The sequence below is a fragment of the Moschus berezovskii genome, chromosome 2 (genome assembly GCF_049115385.1).
Source record: "Moschus berezovskii isolate FMDL1 chromosome 2, NW_MosBer_1.0, whole genome shotgun sequence".
NCBI classification, from domain to species: Eukaryota; Metazoa; Chordata; class Mammalia; order Artiodactyla; family Moschidae; genus Moschus; species Moschus berezovskii.
The window spans coordinates 50,444,487-50,467,721 of record NC_142461.1 but is presented as its reverse complement, the minus strand read 5'-3'; the positions used below and the strand labels follow the sequence as shown (position 1 = coordinate 50,467,721).

General features: G+C 37.8%; 1 protein-coding gene across 4 annotated transcripts in view; it reads right to left on the bottom strand.

The window, feature by feature from the left end:
• The window catches only part of BOLL (boule RNA binding protein), a 66,626-nt gene that overhangs the window by 32,477 nt on the left and 10,914 nt on the right, over nucleotides 1–23,235 (bottom strand). For 3 of the 4 annotated variants that reach the window (XM_055397636.2, XM_055397640.2, XM_088828583.1), the window contains exons 5-7: nucleotides 22,517–22,592; nucleotides 15,470–15,597; nucleotides 3,929–4,000 (exon numbers count right to left, since the gene is read on the bottom strand). In XM_055397636.2, coding sequence (XP_055253611.1) covers nucleotides 3,929–4,000; nucleotides 15,470–15,597; nucleotides 22,517–22,592 — 276 coding nt within the window. The remainder of the gene's footprint in view (nucleotides 1–3,928; nucleotides 4,001–15,469; nucleotides 15,598–22,516; nucleotides 22,593–23,235) is intronic. The other variant, XM_055397643.2, reaches the window with a different exon arrangement.

Here is a 23,235-nt window from a genome sequence, read left to right as displayed (position 1 = left end):
CTGAACTGAATGTGTAGATTTGTTAGATAAATAAAATCACTATCTACTTCTGAAGTGAGAAATACGAAAGAGATAAAGATGACTGAACCAGTTATTATGTGATTTGACTAACAAAAACTGATAAAGCTATCACTCTCTGAATTTGTAAAAAGAGCAAGGGAAGAGATTATCAAAGTGGCAGTTTTAAGGGGAGAATGATGATGAATAAATATATAACTGGAAAGAAATATGCAAAGTGAAATTATTAGTTACATTGCAAAATATTATGCTACAAATTGGTACAAAAATCTTTCCCAAGTATATCTAGGGAATATACTCCCAGTTTTGTAATTTGTGTCAAGTGTAAAATCAAAGCCAAAGTATAAAATTAAACTGTATTAGAAACTTTACAGAATACGTCTATGTTACGTATGTACATATGCAATCAACTAATGGAGGAGGAGCTGGACTCCACAAAGTGCAGGCAGAAAGCAACTTCAATCTTTCTCACCCCTGGCACTTTAAAAGTCTTTGTTAAAACTAGTGTTTACCAGTGGTGAGAGGGAAGGGGGAGGGAAAAAAGGTGGGGGTTAAAAGGTACAAGCTATTATGCATAAAATAAATAAGCTTTAAGGATATAATTTGGCCACCTCATGCGACGAGTTGACTCACTGGAAAAGACTCTGATGCTGGGAAAGGTTGGGGGCGGGAGGAGAAGGGGACGACGGAGAATGAGATGGCTGGATGGCATCACCGACTCTGTGGACATGAGTTTGAGTGTACTCCGGGAGTTGGTGATGGACAGGGAGGCCTGGCGTGCTGTGATTCATGGGGTCGCGGAGAGTCGGACACGACTGAGCGACTGAACTGAACTGAACTGAAGGATATAATGGCAACCCACTCCAGTATTCTTGCCTGGAAAATCCCATGGACAGAGGAGCCTGGAGGGCCGCAGTCCTTGGGGTCAGACACGACTGAGCGACTAACGCAACACAAGGATATACAGGGTCTGCGTGCAGGCTAAGTTGCTTTAGTCGTGTCCAACTCTATGACCCTATGGACTGTAGCCCGCCAAGCTCCTCTGTTCACGGGGTTCTCCAGGGAAGAATACTGGAGTGGGTTGCCATTTCCTCCTCCAAGGGATCTTCTCGACCCAAGAATCAAACCCACATCTCTTAGCTCTCTTGCATTGGCAGTCAGGTTCCTTACCACCAGTGCCACCTGAGAAGCCCACACAGGGAATATAGACATTTAAAAAATAATTTTATTTTTGGCTATGCTGGGTCTTTGTTGCTATGCTCGGACTTTCTCTGGTTGAGGTGAGTGGGGGCTACTCTCTAGTTGGGGTACGTGGGCTTCTCACTGAGGTGGCTCCTTTTGTTCCTGAGCAAAGGCTCTGAGTGTATGGGCTTCAGTAGTTGTGGCATGCGGGCTCAGCAGTTGTGGCTTCCTGGCTCTAGAGCACAGACTCAATAGTTGTAGTGCATAGGCTTAGTTGCTCCATGGCATGTGTGAACTTCCCGCATGAGGGACTGAACCTGTGTCTCTTGCACTGGCAGGTGAACTCTCCACCACCGAGCCACCAGGGAAGTCCTGGCCAATATTTTATGATAACTATAAATGGAGTAAAATCTATAAAAATTTTGAATCACTATGTTGTACACCTGAAGCTAATATTGTACATCAACTATACTTCAATAAAAAACAAATTTTTCAAACGGTAAACAGACAAATAAAAAACACTGTGTTGACCTGGTTTTCTTAGCCTCCAGATAAAAATCAGGAAAAATTATTTTTTGGCATGTTAACAGGTTCCAAATGATGACTCTCTTGTCAGGTACTTTTTTCTTTGGTGATGTCCTTGCTGAGAACTTCTGACTACAATTTTAGAGCTAGATTCTAGGGGTCTACTTCAGATTTTTTTCTCTCCTGGGGTCACTTTATACTTTTTTGGAAAGATTCTCTTCTGTGAGGTTCTTATCTTGCTCTTGGGAAACAAACTTTGCTTGCTGTGAGACATTCAGCATGTTCCCCCTGTAGCCTTTTCTGGCTCTGCTTCCATAGTCCACATCACCTAGAGAAAGGCATGGCAACCCACTCCAGTATTCCTACCTGGAGAATCCCCATGGATAGAGGAGCCTGGTGGGCTCACAAAGAGTTTGACATGACTGAAGTGACTTAGCAAGCATGCATGCACAGGTCTAAAAGATTCTATCTCACAAATTCCAGGGGACAAATATTAAACTCTTAGTCATTCTCTGGTCCTCTTCACTTGGTTGAGAATGGGAAATGCCATAACACTCTAAAACTCTCTTGTTAAAAAAGCCTCATTACCAGTCTTCTTTATTAACCTCATCCTCAAGATGTGGTTAATAATGAGCACATCCACGTGCTTAAGATGGGCAATAAGCTAAGGGTCCTAAAACTGGTTTCATGACTTTTGGTTTGTCTTATTAAACGGCCTAGTATCTAATGTCGTCTTTGGGGCCTCTCAAAATTTTGAATTAGGAATAGTTACACTATATATACACTTTAAATAAAGGCCATCAAGTCACTTTCATTTTTACTAAGTGAATAAAATAATTTTATACTTAGCATAGTAACAGAATTTAAGAACAACTCCAAACCTAGTCTAATACTAAAAATAATTTCAGTAACCATAATATTTCACATGGGTCTAATAAAGTTCAAAAAGAAAAAAAAACCTAGAAACAAAGTCTTCCACTATTTCAAAGGTATAAAAGAATGTGATTTTATTTGTGAATGCTATAGACCAGAAGTAGGCAACCATTTTCTGTAAAGGGCTGCTACTGCTACTGCTGCTGCTAAGTCACTTCAGTCGTGTCCGACTCTGTGTGACCCCATAGACGGAAGCCCACCAGGCTCCCCCTTCCCTGGGATTCTCCAGGCAAGAACACTGGAGTGGGTTGCCTTTTCCTTCTCCAATGTGTGAAAGTGAAAAGTGAAAGTGAAGTCGCTCAGTCGTGTCCGACCCTTAGTGACCCCACGGACAGCAGCCTACCAGGCTTCTCCATCCATGGGATTTTCTAGGCAAGAGTACTGGAGTGGCTTCCCAAAGGGCTAATGGGTAAATATTTTAAAACTGTAGGCCATATATCTTTGTTGCAACCACTCAATTCTTCTACTGTAGCACAAAAGCAGCCACAAACAATTATGTAAACAAATATGGCTGTTTTCCAATTACATTTTATTTACAAAACACCAAAATGGTCTGCCATTAGTTTACTTACCCTCAACCTCCCATAAGAATTAATGAAAAGAATACTGATTAACTAAAAGAGGCTGTCATAATATAAATCACAATATATTACTTATTTTATTGATACATATTTATTAGGTATAATAACTAGAAACTGACATAATAACAGTAACATTAAAAAAAATCAGCCTGTGGTCCGGAATTTTCATAATACCTTGGAAATTATTTCTATGTTAGCCAGGGGAGCAAAACTGACCCTGTTACATTTGATAAAAATAAGTCCTTTATTGGAAGGACTGATGCTGAAGTTCCAATACTTTGACCACCTGATGCAAAGAGTCAACTAACTGGAAAAGACCTTGATGCTGGGTAAGATTAAAGACAAAAGGAGAGGGCGGTAGAGGAGAAGATGGCTAGACAGCATCACCAACTCAATGGACATGAATTTGAGCAAACTCCAGGAGATAGTGAAGGGCAGGGAAGCCTGGCATGCTGCAGTCCATGGGGTGGCAAAAAGTCGGACATGACAACAGCATCAGTAAACGATCTATCTTCTTATACGGCATTTAGATCCCTCATTAAAAAAAAAAAGAAAACACCACTGCTATCAAGGCTTAACTACCTCTTTTAAACTACAAGAGTATTTATTTGCATGAGAAAGACTAAAATCAAAGTTATTCAAAAAAGGACTGAAACTATCAAAGATTTGCACTGTAATTTAATGTTTACCTGGTAGTGATATGCAGGTTGCTGATAAACGGGCTGAGCTACCATCACAGGGGAACTAGATATAGAACGTGACTGTTAAGAGGAAAGAAAAGTAGCAAAGATTATTTTAGGCAAAATTCTTTAAAATTGTTTATGACAAAGTTTATCTTACACTGTTACCTAAACCCAGTCAACTTACCGTTTATGACTGGAAATGTACTTTTTCCACCTCTTATTGATATTATTGCAACTCCACTTCAAGTTTATTAAAATTATCACAATATTCTACTTCCATGTGGTTTCATTTCCACAGTTGTGTTAAAACCACCACCACAAAAGTTGCTTTTAGTTAAAAGATTATGAATAAATACAGTTTCTAAGAGAATATTTCCGTGATGCTCGGAAATATTCTTTCCCTGATGCTGGGAAAGACTGAAGGCAGGAGGAGAAGGGGACGACAGAGAATGAGGCTGTTAGATGGCATAACCGATTTGATGGACATGAGTTTGAGCAAAATCCAGGAGTTGGTGATAAGACAAGGAAGCCTGGCATGCTGCAATCCATGGTGTTGCAAAGAGTCGGACACTACTGAAGAGATTATTAGATGAAAACTAGCAGCTGGACTTAAGGTGACATAGTCTATTTCCATTGTGGAGACAAGCAGTAGGTGTTTACACAGCATTTAGAACTGAATGAATAATCATACCTAATTTGCTATTAATTTCCCACTGCTTACAAATAATCAACATCCTATTCCTTTGTTATATATTTAAAGCAAATGCATTATTTATTGAAGAATGTTAAACTCTATTTGATACTTTAGTCATCTAATAAATTTACAAGTGATTTGTTCGATAAAAGTACATATAACACTTGATTATTCAAAGTAATAGAATAAACCTCAAATTAGATTATTTAAAGCCAGATTATTATAAAACAGGCAAGCTGTATTACAAAATAGGTAAAATAGGCTTTAACGATAGCAATTAAAATTCAATTTGTATCAATGTGTGAAGAAAGCTGAGCACAGAAGAATTGATGCTTTTGAACTACGGTGTTGGAGAAGACTCTTGAGAGTCCCCTGGACTGCAAGGAGGTCCAACCAGTCCATCCTAAAGGACAGCAGTTCTGGGTGTTCATTGGAAGGACTGATGCTGAAGCTGAAACTCCAATACGTTGGCCACCTCATGCGAAGAGTTTACTCATTGGAAAAAACCCTGATGCTGGGAGGGATTGGGGGCAGGAGGAGAAGGGGACGACAGAGGATGAGATGGTTGGATGGCATCACTGACCCAATGGATATGAGTTTGAGTAAACTCTGGGAGTTGGTGACTGACGAACAGGGAGGCCTGGTGTGCTGTGATTCATGGGGTTACAAAGAGTTGGACATTACTGAGCGACTGAACTGAACTGATGGCAAACAAATACAATATGGTAAAGTAAAAAAAAAAGAAAAAAAAAAGTCAATTTGTAACATGGGATCTAATTTGCAGCTTTGTGTTAGTGTTCACTGACCACCCAAATTGAAGTATCATGGTTTTGCATAATTTTCAGACAACTGTGTACTAATAACATTGTACTACAAATTGACATTAGAAAATAATAATGTAACATATTAACACATTAAAGGATAAAAAATGATATTCTCAGCAGATACAGAAACTACACTGTTAAAATTCAATACCATTTCAGGATAAAAACTTAGAAAACAGAATAAAAAAATAACTTCCTTAATTTATTTAGGTCAGTAATTCTCAACCATGTGGGATACTGCACCCCTAGGAAACATTTGGTAGTATTTTGGTTTTCATAAATGTAGGGAGGCTAGGAATCCAATAAAAATCCTGCAATGTACAGGACAGTTTCTGCAAAAGAGAAACAATCATCTGACCCCAAATGTCAACAGTGCTAAGATGGAGAAACCCTGGTTAAAGTTTAGAGTATCTGAACATATCTATATCTATGTAGGTTTTGAAAGATACTCATATAAACCTTAATGATTAATTACTGAACTTTCTTCCTTTTTTAAGGACAAGATTATGGTGTTAAAACATAAATACTGTAGCAGAGACATTGCCAGTATAATTTGATAAGGAAAAATGAGAAAGAAACAGAAGTATATTGAGTTCTAAATGATTGCCTATATGAGAGTTTGGCAGGGTCAATGATAAAATATCAACACTTAAAAATCCAAAGCATTATTACACACCAGTCACAATCTATTAGGAAGTGTGATTAAAAAAATACACCATAATAAAAGCAACAAAAACTACAGAGTACCTAATAAATCAAGTAAAAGATATGCCAAACTATTTTTTACAGAAAAAGAAAAATTTTATTGATGGATGGAAACCTAAATATTGTTTATGAATGGGAAAATTTAGTATCATGCCTAAATGTCCCACGTAAATCTATATATTTAACACAATTCTAATAAAAATAAAGTCTCTTCACAGAGCTGAACAAGCTGAATTATGAAATGTATAAAAGCAAAGACTTAAGGACAGATGAGGGATTCCTGAAGAAGAGAGTGAGATTACTGCCCTATCAGATTTTAAGACCTCTTATAAAGCAAAAGGAATTGAAAAAAAATTGGGCAGGGCAAGCAAATATACCAATATAACATAATAGAGAGCACAGAAAGACTCCTACACACAGAAACTTGGCGTTTTAGAGGATTCATTTCAAAAAAGTGGAAGAGGATGGATTAACCAATATATAAACTCCAAAATAAAGATCTGGATATGAAATGCAGCAACACAGTATTAAAAACAGACACTACAGCCAAAACCGTAAAACATTAATACGTCTATTAACATTAAAACAAAAAACTGTGTATGACAAAAAATATCATAAAGTGAATGGACAAGGTACAAACTAAAAGATATTTACAGAATACAGAATAGAATTCATATGATGAACTCAAGAAGAAGACAATCCCAACAGAAAAAAATGGGTAAAAGACATAAAGAGGAATCCAATAGAAGAAACTGAAATGGCAAACAAATATATAAAAATATATTTAATATTACCACTAACTAGGCAAATGAAAGTTAAAACAAGATACCATTTAATAATAATACTGGCAAAAATATTGGCAAAAATATTGCAAGAATCTAGTATACCTAGTAAATCAACAAACTGGCAGATTATGGAGAAATTGAAGCTCTCATAAACTGTTACATAACCTTTATACTGGTATATTTTAGAAAGATATTTGGGAACATTTAGTCATACATGTAAAGTCTATAAATGTAAAGTTCTACTTATATACATATGTCATGGCCTAGACCAAGGAAGGAAAAATATTCCAGTCGTACATGAGCATGAATACATTTAAGAGTATTAATTTTCATTTATTTCATATGAACTTCTTCCTGATTTAATCTGTCTGCAAATATATCTGTGTACAATAAATTCTTTTCAAAACTCCCCTTTCACAATTACTTTACCCCTTGACTATGAAAGGCACACTCTCACTCATTCTGGATCTTGCTATAATGCTTTTCGAATGTAAACAGTAACAGAGCATCAAACAAACAGATAATTCAAGAAGACAATACTTTTGAGAAATAGAAAAGAGCAAAGCAAAAAGCTTGTATAAGAAATATTGAGGAGGAGATAGTACCTTATTTCAAATACAGGGAACAAAATAAATTACATGATGGTCACAGAGATACATATTAATTCACTCATTTGAACTTAAAAATAAAGTCAGAATTTTATAATAGAAATTAAAGTTTTGATTGACTAATTTGGTTAATTAGTTTTGCTGCTAACTGAATTACACAGTAGGCATTTTCCATTTATTTTTTTTACTGAAAGATAATTTACATGACATTTCAAATGTATAACATAATGATTATACATATGTATAAAGAATAAAATAATCACAGTGATTCTAGTCAACATCCATACACTAAGACATTTTCCAATCTTAAATGAAATCTATAGTTACAAAGTTTCATACAAATAATTCTAAAGCAAATCTATTGTACAATATATTAGGTTGGCAGAAAAGTAACTGTGGTTTCAGTAACTGAATTTTAAATCATTATAGCTAGGCTCAAAACATAGCTTTATTAATCAAAAGAGGAACCAGTACAATCAACACATTTTTGCTAACAAGAAATAAGCTCATTTATTCTTGTAGCATAAAAATCCATGCTTCAGGAATTGACAAACTCTTGAAAAGCATTTTATGCCTCCTGCTGGTTGTGGAAGTGTTTTTTCTACAATAAGTTGTCGAGATGCTTGAAGAAGTGGGTAGTCCATTGGGGAGTGGTAAGGTGAATATGGTGGATGAGGCAAAACTTTGGAGCCCAATTCGATCAACTTTCAAAGCATTAGTTGTGCAACATGTGGTCAAGTGACGTCATGGAGAACTGGGCCCATTCTGTTAAACTACAGGCATTGCAGTTTTTGGTGCATCTCATCGATGTGTTGAGCATACTTGTCAGATGTAATGGTTTCGCCAGGATTCAAAAGCTGTACTGGATGAGATGAGCAGCAGACCACCAAACAGCGACCACGACCTTTTTTCAATAGATGTTTGGCTTTGAGAAGTGCTCTGGAGCTTCTTCTTAGTCCAGCTACTGAGCTGGTCATCAGCGGTTGTCATAGAAAATCCACTTTTCGTTGCAGGTCACAATCCGATAAAGAAATGGTTCACTGTTGTTGTGTAGAATAAGAGAAGATGACACATAAAAACAATTTTTTTGATTTTTGGTCAGCTCACAAGGCACCCACTTTTTTTCACCTTTCTCAGTTCAGTTCAGTTCAGTTCAGTCGCTCAGTCGTGTCCGACTCTTTGCGACCCCCTGAATCATAGCACGCCAGGCCTCCCTGTCCATCACCAACTCCCGGAGTTCACTCAAACTCATGTCCATCGAGTTGGTGATGCCATCCAGCCATCTCATTCTCTGTCGTCCCCTTCTTCTCCTGCCCCTAATCCTTCCCAGCATCAGACTCTTTTCCAGTGAGTCAACTCGTCTCATGAGGTGGCCAAAGTATTGGAGTTTCAGCTTTAGCATCAGTCCTTCCAGTGAACCTTTATTTCATGCTAAACTGAAATCTTAAGTTTGAAATAAAGTGAGCAATAGAGGTAAGAAAAAAAAATGCTCCTTAAATGTATTTTCCTCTCCCTACTTCTTAAAAGATATTTAAGATATTTTGTTGACACGTATTGCCCCTAGTATGCCTTTTGGGTCTTTCCTCAACTTTAATTTAATAAAGCATCTTTTTCTAAATACACACAGTATTTTTCCCAAGAATAATTCTGGGAAGTAATTCATCCATGTTATAAGCCAAAAAAATAGGAATTATAGAAGAAAGAAAACTGACCTCTTCTATTACCCCATGGATCTGGCTTACAAAAATGAAATAGAGGATACATCCCCTTCACCTTTCTAGTTTGCGTCAAATGCCAAATGGCCATAGAATGGTCGACACCGAGTTCTTTGGCAACTTCTTGTGTAGTTTAAGATGATCAGCTTCGATTATGGCTCTCAGTTGGTCACTGTCAACTTCCAATGGTCGGCCACTACACTCCTCATCTTCAAGGCTCTCATCTCCTCTGCAAAACTTCTTGAAACAGCACTGCACTGTATGTTCATTAATAGTTCCTGGGACAAATGTGTTGTTGATGTTGCAAGTTGTCTCTACTGCTTTAAGACCTATTTTGAACTCAAATAAGAAAACTGCTCAAATTCGCTTTTTCTCTAACATCATTTCCCTAGTCTAAAATAAATAGCAAGTAGTTAAGTCACTAGCAAAAAAACACAAAGCAAGCAATGTGCATTAAAATGATGTGTAACATAACCACATTTATTTAAAAATGTATTCCAATATCAAACGGCAAAGTTCAACACTGCAAGACCACAATTACTTTTGCACCAACCCAATAAAATATGTCTAAACTATTTAAAATTTGGTAAATTTCAGATTTCAGCTTAAAATGAGTGAGAGTATTCCTAATTTTTCAAAAAACCTTTAGAGGATATATAAGCAAAAATCTTTGAAGACCACTGTCCTAAACAAACTCTCACACAATATATACAAAACTTAGATAGTTAATACAGTCCTTTTTAAAAAAATTTATACTCTATTATTTATTTACTATTATATAACTTTCCTAAATAGGACAATGCATTATAATAAATAATAACTGCATTTATTATATGTTCAATGTATTACTGTATGTGTGAGCACGCACGCTCACTCTAACTCTTTGTGACTCCAAGGACTGCAGCCCAGTAGGCTCCTAAGCCCATGGAATTTTCCAGTCAAGGGTACTGGAGTGGGTTGACATTTACTACTCCAGGGGGATCTTCCCGACCTAGGGATCGAACTCCCATCTTCTGCATTGACAGGTGGATTCTTTACCACTGCGCCGCCTGGGAAGCCCTCCTATATATATATATTATAATCATGAGCAATATATTCATCATACTTATAAAACTTTATTCATTTATATAGATTTCAATTTCAGATCTGCTAAATGTAGATCTCTAGGTACTGTCTATTTCTGTTCAGGAAAAAAAAAAAAAACCTCCACATGTGATTCTCTGAATTCGTGGAATATGACCATAAAACATACCGCAAGAAAACTCCAAATGGATTAGAGAGTTAAATATAAAGTAAAATGAAATCACGGAATAACCAGTAGAAAGTAAATCTGAGTAGTTTTCAGATCCCTAGGGGGGCAACACTGTAAGTGACGAAGTAAAATTAAAATATCAATTCATTTAGTCGTACAACTTTTAAACTTACAAAGAGTAAAAAAGATGAAAATACCATGTAAAATTTATATATAAAATAATAAAGTTTTGATTCCATATTAAAGTCTTGCAAATTGATTAGAATAAAAATAGGATCTTAATGGCTAAATTAAAAAAAATCATGAGCAGTTTATAAGTAGTATATGCAATTTAAAAATTGCATTGAAAATATTTCATCTTATTAAATTTTTTGTTGTTGATGTATAGTTGATTTATAACGTGTTAATTTCAGGTAAACAGCAAACTGATTCATTTACACACATATGTGCATGCACACACACACGCATTTTTTTTCAGATTCATTTCCTTTACAGGTTAGTACCATATATTAAGTACAGTTCCCTCAGTGTAGTCTTGATTGTAGAAAAAACTTAAAATGTTCATCAATACAGCATATACACTCATACAATGGAGTACTATAAAAAATTTAAATAGATGAACTAGATGTACTAGGATCAACATGGTTTAATCTAAAACACATAATACTGAATAGAAAAGCCAGATTATTTATATAGCATTTAAAAGCTGCCTAAAGCAACATGATATATCTATTTCTTAAGGATACCTACATTTGTAGTATAAACATAAAATGGATAGGAAAGATACTCTGGTTAACCTTTGAGGAGGAAAAGAGGACAAGATAATCAAGGCAAGGAAACTTTATCTGAATCTGTCATATTTTTTTCTCCCCACTACCTGCCTCCTGAGAAACCTGTATGCAGGTCAAGAAGCAACAGCTAGAACCAGATATGGAACACCAGACTAGTTCAAAATTGGGAAAGGACTACATCAAGGCTGTATATTGTCACCCTGCTTATTTAACTTATATGCAGAGTACATCATATGAAATGCTGGGCTGGATGAATCACAAGCTGGAATCAAGACTGCCAGAAGAGATACCAACAACCTCAGATATGCAGATGACCAGCTGCTAAAGAATCAGACTGCAATGCAGGAGACTCCGGTTCGATTCTTGGGTCAGGAAGATCCCCTGGAGAAGTGATAGGCTACCCACTCCAGTATTCATAGGCTTCACTGGTGCCTCAGTTGGTAAAGAATCCACCTGCAATGCAGCAGACCTGGGTTCAATCCCTGGGTTGGGAAGATTCCCTGGAGGAGGACTTGGCAAACCAATTCAGTATTCTTTATTGGAGAATACCCATGGACAGAGAAGCTTGGCAGGCTACAGTCCATAGGGTCACAAAGAGTTGGACACAGCTGAGAGACTAAACACAGCACAGCACATGCAGATGACACCAACCGAATGAGCCCCAAGAAAAAGAAATACAAAAAGGCAAAATGGTTGTCTGAGGAGAACTTATAAATAGCTGAGAAAAAAGAAAAGTGAAGGAGAAAAGGAAAGATATATTCATCTTAATGGAGACTCCAAAGAACAGCAAGGAAAGATAAGAAAGTCTTCCTAAGTGAACAATGCAAAGAAATAGAAGAAAATAACAGAACAGGAAAGACTAGAGATCTCTTCAAGAAAATTAGAGATACAAAGGGAATATTTTATGCAAAAATAAAGGACAGAAATGGTATGGACCTAACAGAAGCAGAGGAGATTAAGAAGAGGTGGCAAGAAAACACAGAACTACACAAAAAGATTTTCATCACCCAGATAACCACGATGGTGTGATTACTCACCTAGAGCCAGACATCCTGGAGTGCGAAATCAAGTGGGCCTTAGGAAGCATCACTACAAACAAAGCTAGTGGAGGTGATCGAATTCCAGCTGAGGCACTTCAAATCCTAAAAGATGATGGTGTTAAAGTGCTGCACTGAATATGCCAGCAAATTTGGAAAACTCAGCAGTGGCCAAAGGACTGGAAAAGGTCGGTTCTCATTCCAATCCCAAAGAAGGGCAATGCCAAAGAATGTTCAAACTACTGCATTAACTGCACTCATTTCACAAGCTAGCAAGGTAATGGTCAAAATCCTTCAAGCCAGGCTTCAACAGGATGTGAACTGAGAACTTCCAGATGTACAAGCTCAATTTAGAAAATGCAAAGGAATCAGAGACCAAACTGCCAACATCTGCTGAAACATACAAAAAGTGAGAATTCCAGAAAAACATCTACTTCTGCTTCACTGACTATGCTAAAGCCTTTGACTGTGTGGATCATAGCAAACTGTGGAAAATTCTTAAAGAGATGGGAATATCAGACCACCTTACCTGCCTCCTGAGAAACCTATACGCAGGACAAGAAGCAACAGTTAGAACTGGACATGGAACAGACTGGTTCCAAATTGGGAAAGGAATACATCATGGCTGTATATTGTCACCCTTCTTATCTAACATATGCAGTACATCATGCGAAATGCTGGGCTGGATGATGCACAAACTGGAATCAAGATTGCTAGGGGAAATATCAATAACCTCAGATATGCAGATGACACCACTCTTATGGCAGAAAGTGAAGAGGGACTAAAGAGCCTCTTGATGAAAGTGTAAGAGGAGACTAAAATCCTGGCTTAAAACTCAACATTCAAAAAACTAAGATCATGGCATCCGGTCTCATTACTTCAAGGCAAATAGGTGGGAAAAAATGGAAACTAGGCCAGACTTGATTTTCTTGGGCTACAAAATCACTGTGGATGAGGACTTCAGCCATTAATTTAAAAAATGCCTGATTCTTGGAAGAAAAGCTATGACAAACCTAGAAAGCATATTTATCATCTGGTGTCCAAAACCATCCCAAAGAAACAGAAATGCAAGAAGGCAAAATGATTGTCTGAAGAGGCCTTACAAATAGATGAGAAAAAAAAAAAGAGAGAAAGGCAAAGGAGAAAGTGAAAGATATACTCCAGTGAAAGAAGATTTCCAGAGAATAACAAGGAAAGATAAAAAGGCCTTCTTCAATGAATAATGCAAAGAAGTAGAGAGAAACAGTAGAATGGGAAAGACTAGAGATTTCGTCAAGAAATCTGGAGATATCAAAGGTACATTTCATGCAAGTATGGGCATGATAAAGGACAGAAATGATGAGGACCTAATACAAGCAGAAGAGATTAAGAAGAGATGGCAAGAATACACAGAAGAACTATATGACAAAGGTCTTCATGACCAGGGTAACCATGATGCTGTGGTCACTCACCTAGAGCCAGACATCCTGCAGTGTGAAATCAAGTTCCCCTTAGGAAGTATTACTGCAAGCAAAGCTAGTGGAGGTGATGGAATTCCAGTTGAGCTATTTCAAATCCTAAAAGATGATGGTGTTAAAGTGCTGCACTGAATATGCCAGCAAATTTGGAAAACTCAGCAGTGGCCACAGGGTTGGAAAATGTCTGTTTTCATTCCAGTCCCAAAGAAGGGCAGTGCCAAAGAATACTCAAACTACCATACAATTATACTCATTTCACATGCTAGTAAGGATATGTTCAAAATCCTTCAAGTTAGGCCTCAACATTATGTGAACCGAGAATTTCCAGATGTACAAGCTGGGTTTAGAAAAGGCAGGAGAAACAGAGGTCAAATTGCCAACATTTGTTGGATCATGGAGAAAGGAAGGGAATTTCAGAAAAACATGTACTTTCGTGGATGTTTGCTTGTTTCCACAATAAACTGTGGAAAATTCTTAAAGAGATGAGAATACCAGACTACCTTACCTGTCTCCTGAGAAACCTGTATGGGGGGGGTCAAGAAACAACAGTTAGAACTGGACATGGAAAAATGGACTGGTTCAAAATTGGGAAAGGAGTATGTCAAGGCTGTATATTGTCACCCTGCTTATTTAATTTATACGCGGAGTATACCATGTGAAAGCCTTGCTGGATGAATCACAAGTTGGAAGCAGGACTGCTGGAAGAAATATCATCAACCTTAGATATGCAGATGATACCACTCTAATGGCAGAAAGCAAAGAGGAACTAAAGAGCCTCTTGATGAGGGTGAAAGAAGAGGTGAAAAAGCTGGTTTAAAACTCAACTTTTAAAAAACTAAGATCATGGCATCCGGTTCCATCACATCATGGCTAACAGAAGGGGGAAAAAGTGGAAGCACTGACACATTTTACCTTCTTGGGCTTCAAAATCACTGTGAATGGTGATTGCAGCCATGAAATTTAAAGGCACTTGCTCCCTGGAAGGAAGGCTATGACAAATCTAGACAGCAAGGCTATGACAAACTTAGTCAGCATACTAAAACACACAGACATCACTTTGTCAACTAAGGTCCATTTGTCAAAGCTATGGTTTTTCCAGTAGTCATGTAAAGATGCGTGAGTTGGAGTATAAAGAAGGCTGAGTGCTGAAGAATTGATGCTTTTGAATTGCAGTGCTGGAGAAGACTCTTGAGAGTCCCGTGGACAAGAAGGAGATCAAACCAGTCAATCCTAAAGGAAATCAACCTTGAATATTCATTGGAAGGACTGATGCTGAAACTCCAATCCTCTGACCACCTGATGGGAAGAGCCGATTTACTGGAAAAGATGCTGGTGCTGGGAAAATTGAGGGCAGGAAGAGAATGGGGCAACAGAAAATGATATGGTTGAATGGCACTACAGATTCAATGGACATGAGTTTGAGCAAACTCTGGGAGACAGTGAAAGACAGGTACCTGCTGCGGTTCATGGGGGCACAAAGAGTCGGACACGACTGAACGACAACAAAATCTTGCCAACTAAAGAACAGAGTACAGAAAAACACATCCTTAAATAGACTGATGAAAAAAAAATGAGTGGTAGTTACATGGCTGTCACATTATTTGTCTGTAGCTGAAATATTTCGGTAATAAAAATTTAATAGCAACAGACGGAAACCCTTTTAAAATGAAATTACTTACAGGCCAAGGTGGTGGGACAGAAGTTACCTCCGGAGTATGAAAATAAGCAACACCATTATGATAAGTGTAAGGATATCCAGTTGAAGTTGTTAGATACATTGTTCCAGCTGCTGGCATTATACTGGAACCTAAAACAAAAAGGAAATAGTAATAATCGAAACATTCAGTTTAATGTTTAATGTAATTTCTGAACACTGAAAAATGTTTATACTTACACAAATATAGCTATAGTAAAAACTGAGTATTAAAAATTCTTTAAACATTCCATAAGTTAAAGTATCTTTGAAGCATTTAATTTCAAACTTACTACCCTTAGAGTTTTTGTTAGCTTATGGTAAATAAAAAGAAACAAGTTTAATAAGGATTAACAAAAATTAATCAATTCTGGTTTTAAAGTAGTATAGTGAAATAGAGAACTTTACAATTGAGATTATTATCAGCAAAGTCATTATTTTTACAAATATAATCTACATATAATTTAGAGTTACCTGAAGACTACTGACATTGTAACAAAGTCCCTAAGATCTCAGTAAGACCATCTATTTGTAAAAGCCCAAAGAAGATGGAGGCAGTGAAACTGGACAAAATATGTGTTCTACCTTAAAAATTCTTAGGATCTACTATCAGCAAGCACTCACTTATGCTATGACTGTATTTTATTCTCTAGTCTCCCTTTGCTACAATTGCTGTTGTTGCAAACATGACCACAGACCTTCATGTTGCTAATTTTGGGTCCTCATCTCTTCCCAGGTCAAGTTATATATACTCCTCCCCACAAAATAAAAAAAGTCCTTTTTTTTCAGGAGAAGACTTTAAAAATTTTATATGCCAAGTCAGATTTAAGTCCTTGACTAACAGGTTATGTAAATTACTGAGGTGGCAATCCTCCTTCCCCATTACTAGTGTGTCTCAAAATTTAAAATTCATTATAACAAGCTACACAGTTTGTTAAAATACAAACTCCAGGTTCCCATTTCAGGAGATTTTTGATTCAACAGGCCTGCAATGGGGCCTGAGAAACTGTATTTTGAGCCCAAGTTAACTACTGGTGGCTGCAAACCACACTGACAGCAGCACTAGCCTTCTACTCTAAGTTGCACGACTACTCAGCTTTTATATTTTCACAAAATTTCATCTAGTATTGTTATAGCATATTTTAGTGGTTCTTATTCTTTTGAGAATCTGCTGAAAGTCAAATACCCTTTTCACAAAAATATACATATATTCAAACAAAGTTTTGCATGCAATTCAGAAGGTCCATGGAATTCCCTCCAAAGATCACCTTTTAGGTACCACGGGTGTGAAATAAAGAAATTTTGAGTAATTACTATTACAACGTGTTGAACTAGGCCTTAGTTATACAGCCAAAAAGAAACAAGAAAAAAACTGAGCATGCCATGGTCTCTATATTCATAGAGGTTAGGTTCTGGTAAGGAATGACTATTAGCTAATTATACAATTAATTATAATTTTGATAAATAAAAAGCAGTATAGGTAGTACAGGTTATTATATTGGGTAGTATAGGGTACTGGAGAAGGCAATGGTAACCCACTCCAGTACTCTTGCCTGGAAAATCCCATGAACTGAGGAGCCTGGTAGGCTGCAGTCCATGGGGTTGCGAAGAGTCGGGCACAAATGAGTGACTTCACTTTCACTTTTCACTTTCATGCATTGGAGAAGGAAATGGCAACCCACTCCAGTGTTCTTGCCTGGAGAATCCCAGGGACGGTGGAGCCTGGTGGGCTGCCGTCTATGGGGTCGCACAGAGTCTCAGCAGTATAGGGTACAATGTGAACACTATATCCTGTATGTGTCTAGTATTTGTGAGGAAATTGATATTTGGGCTGAGTTTTAAAGAATGAATGGGATGGCAAAGATCACTGTAGGTGAAGAAAACAGTGTATCAGAAATATGGTTATGTTCTGGAATGAAGGATGGCCAAATGATTAAAGCATAGAAAAGATAAGAACAACTCAAAATAAGCAGAGAATAACATGATAAGATGTGCATGTTTGAAAGATCACTCTGGCTGCCTTGTATGTGATGGGTGGTAAAATACTGATAGAAAAATTGGATTCAGAAAGACCAGTTAGGAGGCTTTTCAAGTAATTCAGTTCAGTTCAGTTCAGTCACTCAGTTGTGTCCAACTCTTTGCGACCCCGTGAATCACAGCACGCCAGGCCTCCCTGTCCATCACCAACTCCCAGAGTTCACTCAAACTCATGTCCATCGAGTCGGTGATGCCATCCAGCCATATCACTCTCTGTCGTCCCCTTCTCCTCCCACCCCCAATCTTTCCCAGCATCAGAGTCTCTTCCAGTGAGTCAACTCTTCGCATGAGGTGGTCAAAGTATTGGAGTTTCAGCTTTAGCATCAGTCTCCCCAGTGAACACCCAGGATTGAACTCCTTTAGAATGAACTGGTTGGATCTCCTTGCAGTCCAAGGGACTCTTCAAGAGTCTTCTCCAACACCACAGTTCAAAAGCATTGATTCTTCGGCGATCAGCTTTCTTCACAGTCCAACTCTCACATCCATACATGACCACGGGAAAAACCATAGCCTTGACTAGACGGACCTTGGTTGGCAAAGTAATGTCTCTGCTTTTTAATATACTATCTAGGTTGGTCATAACTTTCCTTCCAAGGAGTAACCGTCTTTTAATTTCATGGCTGTAGTCAGCATCCGCAGCGATTTTGGAGCCCAAATTAAGGCAAGCAGAATGAGTAGCTGGGATTAGAATGTTGGTAACGGAGATGGAAAATAGGTGACAGATTAAAAAAAAAAACAGGTAATAATCCCTTGTACATGCCTAGTTTCTAAAACAGTGACTTTGCCTTTATAAGCTGTATTTTCTATTTACAAAATAGAACTAACGATACCTCACAGGTTGCTGTAAAGATTAAATGAAATAAATGAAAACCCATTAACACTGACTTTTATGCTAAACAGGTTCTTAAGTAATTATCTGTTTGAAAGCATTCAGGATAGTGCTGATTTATGTTCTGTTTTTAGCAACCTGTGGGTAATAATATGAATACTCCCAGTTGTTTTTACTGATGGTGATAGTAGGTTAAGAATTGTTATTGCATGCTATAGTTTAACTCTTACAACTAACAGCAGTAGTCTGAAAATATTCAGCATCCTGCCATATTTAGTGCATTTCATTTTGGAGTACCAACTTACTAAGGACACATCACTTATCTTCTAAATTAACAAACACTAGGTCAAAATTTGGAGAAGGCAATGGCAAGCCACTCCAGTACTCTTGCCTGGAAAATCCCATGGATGGAGGAGCCTGGTAGGCTGCAGTCCGTGGGGTCACTAAGGGTCGGACACGACTGAGCGACTTCACTTTCATTTTTCACTTTCACACATTGGAGAAGGAAATGGCAACCCATTCCAGTGTTCTTGCCTGGAGAATCCCAGGGACGGGGGAGCCTGGTGGGCTTCCGCCTATGGGGTCACACAGAGTCGGATACGACTGAAGTGACTTAGCAGCAGCAGCAGCAGCAGGTCAAAATTAAACTTGATATCTGTTAACTTCTAAGTCAAAAGCAGAACAGTCCAAATGAGCACTATTAATTTGTTAACAGATGTATCAGTTCAGTTCATCTCAGTTTAGTCACTCAGTCGTGTCCGACTCTCCGCGACCCCACGAATCACAGCACGCCAGGCCTCCCTGTCCATCACCAACTCCCGGAGTACACTCAAACTCATGTCCACAGAGTCGGTGATGCCATCCAGCCATCTCATTCTCCGTCGTCCCCTTCTCCTCCCGCCCCCAACCTTTCCCAGCATCAGAGTCTTTTCTAGTGAGTCAACTAGGCGCATGAGGTGGCCAAAGTATTGCAGTTTCAGCTTTAGCATCAGTCCCTCCAATGAACATCCAGGATTGATCTCCTTTAGAATGGACTGGTTGGATCTCTTTGCAGTATAAGGGACTCTCAAGAGTCTTCTCCAACACCACAGTTCAAAGCATCAATTCTTCGGCGATCAGCTTTCTTCACAGTCCAACTCTCACATCCATACATGACCACGGGAAAAACCATAGCCTTGACTAGACGGACCTTGGTTGGCAAAGTAATGTCTCTGCTTTTTAATATACTATCAAGGTTGGTCATAACTTTCCTTCCAAGGAGTAAGTGTCTTTTAATTTCATGGCTGCAATCAGCATCTGCAGTGATTTTGGAGCCCCAAAAAATAAAGTCTGACACTGTTTCCACTGTTTTTCCATCTATTTCCCATGAAGTGATGGGACCAGATGCCATGATCTTTGTTTTCTGAATGTTGAGCTTCAAGCCAACCTTTTCACTCTCCTCTTTCACTTTCATCAAGAGGCTTTTGAGTTCCTCTTCACTTTCTGCCATAAGGGTAGTGTCATCTGCATATCTGAGGTTATTGATATTTCTCCCACCAATCTTGATTCCAGCTTGTGCTTCTTCCAGCCCGGCGTTCCTCATGATGTACTCTGCATATAAGTTAAATAAGCAGGGTGACAATATACAACCTTGACGTACACCTTTTCCTATTTGGAACCAGTCTGTTGTTCCATGTCCAGTTCTAACTGTTGCTTCCTGACCTGCATACAGGTTTCTCAAGAGGCAGGTCAGAGTGAACGTCGACATTCTAGGAATCAGTGAATTAAAATGGACTGGAATGGGTGAATTTAACTCAGATGACCATTATATCTACTACTGTGGGCAGGAATCCCTTAGAAGAAATGGAGTAGCCATCATGGTCAACAAAAGAGTCCGAAATGCAGTACTTGGATGCAATCTTAAAAATGACAGAATGATTTCTGTTCGTTTCCAAGGCAAACCATTCAATATCACAGTAATCCAGGCCTATGCCCCAACCAGTAATGCTGAAGAAGCCGAAGTTAATCAGTTCTATGAAGACCTACAAGACCTTTTAGAACTAACACCCAAAAAAGATGTCCTTTTCATTATAGGGGACTGGAATGGAAAAGTAGGAAGTCAAGAAACACCTGGAGTAACAGGCAAATTTGGCCTTGGAGCACGGAATGAAGCAGGGCAAAGGCTAATAGAGTTTTGTCAAGAGAATGCACCGGTCATAGCAAACACCCTCTTCCAACAACACAAGAGAAGACTCTACACATGGACATCACCAGATGGTCAACACCGAAATCAGATTGATTATATTCTTTGCAACCAAAGATGGAGAAGCTGTATACAGTTAGCGAAAACAAGACCAGGAGCTGACTGTGGCTCAGATCATGAACTCCTTATTGCCAAATTCAGACTTAAATTGAAGAAAGTAGGGAAAACCACTAGACCATTCAGATATGACCTCAATCAAATCCCTTATGATTATACAGTGGAAGTGAGAAATAGATTTAAGGGACTAGATCTGATTGATAGAGTGCCTGATGAACTCTGGACGGAGGTTCGTGACATTGTACAGGAGACAGGGACCAAGACCATCCCCATGGAAAAGAAATGCAAAAGAGCGAAATGGCTGTCTGAGGAGGCCTTACAAATAGCTGTGAAAAGAAGAGAGGCGAAAAGCAAAGGAGAAAAGGAAAGATATAAGCATCTGAATGCAGAGTTCCAAAGAATAGCAAGAAGAGATAAGAAAGACTTCCTCAGTGATCAATGCAAAGAAATAGAGGAAAACAACAGAATAGGGAAAACAAGAGACCTCTTCAAGAAAATTAGAGATTCCAAGGGAACATTTCATGCAAAGATGGGCTCGATAAAGGACAGAAATGGTATGGACCTAACAGAAGCAGAAGATATTAAGAAGAGGTGGCAGGAATACACAGAAGAACTGTACAAAAAAGATCTTCACGACCAAGATAGTCACGATAACGTGATCACTGACCTAGAGCCAGACATCTTGGAATGTGAAGTCAAGTGGGCCTTAGAAAGCATCACTACTAACAAAGCTAGTGGAGGTGATGGAATTCCACTTGAGCTATTTCAAGTCTTGAAAGATGATGCTGTGAAAGTGCTGCACTCAATATGCCAGCAGATTTGGAAAACTCAGCAGTGGCCACAGGACTGGAAGAGGTCAGTCTTCATTCCAATCCCAAAGAAAGGCAATGCCAAAGAATGCTCAAACTACCGCACAATTGCACTCATCTCACACGCTAGTAAAGTCATGCTCAAAATTCTCCAAGCCAGACTTCAGCAGTATGTAAACCGTGAACTCCCAGATGTTCAAGCAGGTTTTAGAAAAGGCAGAGGCACCAGAGATCAAATTGCCAACATCCGCTGGATCATGGAGAAAGCAAGAGTTTCAGAAAAACATCTATTTCTGCTTCATTGACTATGCCAAAGCTTTTGACTGTGTGGATCACAATAAACTGTGGAACAGATGTATAATAACTACGTAACGTTTTGAACACCCAAGTAGACAAGAGGACACTAGTTAACAAATTCTATGCAAAGTTTCTCCTACTAGCCAAAGATTCTGTTAGAGATTTTAATACTACAGGTTAAAAGGTAACCATAAAGATGCCTAATTTAATAAATGGGAAGAGAAAAAAGAGTAAGAGTTGAAAGCATTTGGGAAATTTGAGGAAGGCACTTAGTCAATTCCTAAAGCTTTAGGGGTTGTTCCTTCTGATAATTATGATACTTACGGTTGGGTTACAGTATATACCATACAATCAGAGTTTCTGATATTTTACATTTTTACTTTCAGTAATTTTATTCTAATTTTAAATTACTCTTATTAATTAGAAAAACTTTAAAATAGTAATTAGTTGTAATTTCTTTCATAATTTTAAACTATATTTTAACCATAAAAATTTCCCTTTAAAGATATAACTATTTGGAATATAGTTAAACATTATTATTTATATACATTTTCCCTAGCCTCTTCCATCCCACAAGTTAATGTATTTAATTTGTGGTAAGAAATATTCATTTGACTACCAACTTCGTTAAAATAACTTTAACAAAGTTTATTTAATAAATCAAAGAAACCTGATACTTAAATGAAGTTCTATTAATAGTCTTCTATTTCAAAAAAGAACCATGCAAAATTATTGAAAAATATATTAGTTCTCAATACATACGAGGGATCCCTACTTGTTGCTTTCTTATTGCCGGGCCAATGTTCAGTTTCTTATCCTTGTAATTAAGTTTTTCAGCCTAAAATAAGAAAAAGTACATTACTTTATTAGTACTCCTTGAAAACAGCAAGGCATAGTGGAAAGCACAAAGCCTTTGGATTAAAATAGATTTGGGTGTGAATCCTGGTTTCAATGTTCTGACCCTAATTCCTCATTTGGCAATTTGAGTTGTGTTACACATGTGGTCCCAGCTGAGGTTAAACAGGGAGACATTTTGTTTTCTTTTTTCAGCTTTTATACTGTAAACAAATGTCCTTTTCATGTTCTATTTACTGTTACGTTTTTCACATTTTTGTGCCTTATGTTAGTATTTTTGCTACTTAAGAAGGCTCTCAAGTGTAGTGTTGAAGTGCTGGCTAGTGTTCCCAAGTGCAAAAAGACTGTCATGTGTTTTAGCAGAGAAAATATATGTTAGGTGGGTTAACTCAGGCATGGGTTATAGTGCTGTAATGAATCAAAAATGTTACATGTAATCTTCAAACAGAAGAACACATAAAAAAAAGTTATATATTGACTGGTTGATGAAAATATTGTAAACATAAGTTTGTAAGAAACTAACCCTGTATTTTCTAGGTGCAACACACTTCAATATTTGCTAATTCAGTGTTTGTGATGATTTTATATAACACAACCACTACAAATAATGAGAAGTGACTGCATAT